General features: G+C 36.1%; 1 protein-coding gene across 1 annotated transcript; it reads right to left on the bottom strand.

Moving 5' to 3' along the window:
• Positions 1–365: 365 nt before the first annotated feature.
• On the bottom strand, positions 366–2,887 carry LOC117101271 (bone morphogenetic protein 10-like). The gene is made up of 2 exons (XM_033241230.1): positions 2,339–2,887; positions 366–1,810 (listed from the first exon to the last, which is right to left on the bottom strand). The coding sequence occupies exons 1-2, from the start codon at positions 2,760–2,762 to the stop codon at positions 954–956; spliced, it is 1,281 nt and encodes a 426-aa protein (XP_033097121.1). The 5' UTR covers positions 2,763–2,887; the 3' UTR covers positions 366–953.
• Positions 2,888–3,384: the final 497 nt, after the last annotated feature.

Raw genomic sequence — 3,384 nt, 5'->3', positions numbered from 1 at the left:
GTAAGAAAGAACTCGAAATGATATAGAAACATTGAGAAGGACTTCCATCTGTATATCAAGGAATTCACACCTAATACACAGACAGACTTCTTAAAATACAATTCGTCGAATTTGATTGCCGGTAAATGAAATTATTCATAATCCCATAAATATACAGTTTAGGTATAATTGTACCAAAAGGATTATGGCGGCAGAATCAATACTTCTGTATCGTCGTAACAATCACATGCCCCAATATTTCAGAAGCGAATCTAATACCTACATGTTATATTGCATGATATATCAACGAATGCACACCCAAAACACAAGCAGACTAGACTTCTAGAATTGCAATTAATCGATTTTTATTAATTCAGTCTCATAAATATAGGGCCTACCGTACCGTTTAGGTATAATATTGAACCAAATGGATTATGGTGACAAACAATCAATAATTCAGTACGTTACTTAAACTTAAATATAAAAGTCGTACGAATAAATAGGCCTACATTTTATAAACTTATAATAATAACCATTTACGGTAGCCACGTACGAGAATCCCATTATGATGACGTATTAGCGTTGACTATGCAGCTAATGCGTCGACCAAGAAACGAATGTGTATCTCTGCCTGGTCAATAAGACGCCGTGGGTGCGTTTAGCGTCTGATCGATAGTTCGCAAGTCAAAATAATGCCATATCAATTATGACAGAGGGAGCTGTTGCTTCACTTAACCTTATTTTTGTGAAGAATGATGTTCAATTCTTCCAGGACATTCTTAAATAAAAGATTCGTTTCTTAATAATAATTGTCACCACTTTTAACTTAATGCATTATTCGGTGATAAATATATAATTTCGTTTATAAAAATTGATTATGTAACTTTTTAATGTTAGTTGTTCACAAGCTCTCATAGTTAAGACACTGATAATATTAAATTTCTGGTGAAGAATTTGAATATGTTCAATATCCTTTAGCGACATGCGCAGTCCTTAACAACCATTCCTTCATACTTATATTTATAGGTGATAACACCCTCTTTGATGTAAAGTAGGGATATTGGAGCGAGGTTATTCGGAACACAGCAAGGTTTCGGGATTGACTTGGGCTTGAATTCGTGGACTAGTGTCTGTATGATGGCGTGTTTTGTGGGACTCCATCGGTCAGTTAAGGGGAAGACGCATTTACCACTGCACTGATAAGCTTGGTATGATTTTGGTGCTATGATCCAATTATCGTAGCCAATATCTTTAAAATCTACCATCATTTCCCTTTTTTGGCAATAGTTTTTCCTATTTAATGCTCTTTTTCGTCTGGTTTCTTTAAGTATGGCTCCAGTCTTCAGATTAGTCACAACCTCTTCTTGTTCTATCATATCTTCCAGTTCGTTGAAATTTGTCGTCTGCCGGTTGCTCGATTTATCGTCAGAATAAATAACTAGCAGAGGTTCATATTGGATTTGACGTGACGTATCAAGAATCAGCATTGGAATGATGTCATCAATCTGAACACGGAGGCAATATAGATGCTGCTGATTGGCCGATAACTGTTGGATTACATGATCTGTCAAATCAAACGTTTCCCATCCGTTGTTTTCCTTGTAAATATGTTTCACCAACACCTTTACAAGTTTTCCATCTTCCTGGTCGTCAAATATTGAGAATTTTACGAAAGCGCCAGATCCCTTTTTTTGTTTAACAAGTGTAAACAGACGAAGCTCAGCAAGAACGACTTTCTCGTGAAGTGGAATTGTGACATTAAATCGCAGAAAATGCTCGCTGAATTTTGTAAATGTTTCAAACTCGTTGTCTCCAGAAAACTCGTCGATTTCTACGTGTAAAAAAAGAGAAACCCTTTGGTCAATAATTTAGATACAATGCGTTGTTGTCTTAGATATGCTGAGCATGGATCAGAACTGACCAGAGCGGGGGCGGAGGGCTAGAGTTTCCTCGTGAGAAGAAAACAATTCATCTGGGAGAATTTTTTTTACGGATAATAGGCCCTCTTTTGTATAAAATGATGATGGTAATGTAAATACCGTGGTAAATCGAAAAGTAAAGCTAAAAATAAAATAAAAATATAAAATTGTTCATTTTGATTAAATACATTATCAAATTGTAATAGATTCAACTCAGATTTTGCTAATTTGCAGGCTTTTTATTAATTACGACCTAATTTAGGGGTCTATGAAAAGAAATGATTGGAATTAATTTGATTCTCTGAATTAGGGAGAATTTAATAATTATTTTTATTACACAAATAAAAGGATAGTTATAACCATTTAGAAAATTCGAGTGTATTAGCTCAGCGTAGACTAAGTAGGCATAATAACTTAATAAGGAATGAATTTCGAATTACCTTCATTCAAGAAACTCCGAACGATATTCGAGCTCGGATGAGCGTACCTATTCGTGGAAAAGCGTTGATAAAGTTCAAGCATGTATGGTGGCGCGCGAGCATCTGTTTCCTGAAATTCTCGTTTCTTTTCTTTGAACTGTTCAAACACACTCTCTTCCATCTGGTGAAACTGCTCCTGTAGAACATCATTTTCGGCAGGGTTTTCTACATCACTGTATCGAAACCTGGCCTCCGAGCCCCATTGTTGTCGACCTAGCTTATCTTGCCGGTAGGAAATGCTCTGCATGAGTGAGATTGAAGGCGATGATAGTCGACTTGGAATACACCAGCACAAGAGCATTAATATCCTTAGACTTAGAGTCACCATCGTGCTTTCAATTGATATACGCCAGCTAAAAAAATACCATATAGGGCTACAATTCATTATTTTGTGGCAAAACTTTAAAAAAAATATTTCATTTGATTATAAATCAAACTGCGTGTTAAAACATTCAATCGCTTGGTCTCACCATACGCCGGTGAGTCTACGGTACATCTGGTTTACCTGGTTGTGTCGGCTACCTTTGTCACCGTGCTCATGATCGTGTCAAGATTTAAGAACATTCTCCGTAAACACACATTTTACACTATCACACGCTTCATCCATATCTGTACACAAGGTGTTTAATTTAAAACGATTAATTAAATAGTTGAAAGCTGATAAAACGTCACTATTACCTCTTAAATTGAATTATTTGGCAGGAATTTCAACTTAAAGTAGGTGTCGGATTTAATCAGTGTTTGGACCTCGCAAAGTTCAGGATACAAGGTAGTTTATGGATGTTGGATTTACATGTATTCAAGTATTTTAGCCTACATACATCAGGTCTAATCTCAGCACTTTATGAAAGCATCCTAACCATCTCATTAGCGACTGAATGTTTATATGACTGAGTTGATTACGGTTGTCCGTCGAAGAATTGTGGAATGTAATGACAGGTATAGTTTCAAGGCCTAAAAATAGTAATGCTTGCTTTTCAAACAGAACGACCAAGCGCCCTCATTTA

This window comes from Anneissia japonica, unplaced genomic scaffold (genome assembly GCF_011630105.1).
Source record: "Anneissia japonica isolate Jap-2015-1 unplaced genomic scaffold, ASM1163010v1 scaffold1859_len985614_cov190, whole genome shotgun sequence".
In the NCBI taxonomy this organism is placed as follows: domain Eukaryota; kingdom Metazoa; phylum Echinodermata; class Crinoidea; order Comatulida; family Comatulidae; genus Anneissia; species Anneissia japonica.
This window is presented reverse-complemented; position numbering and strand designations above follow the sequence as displayed.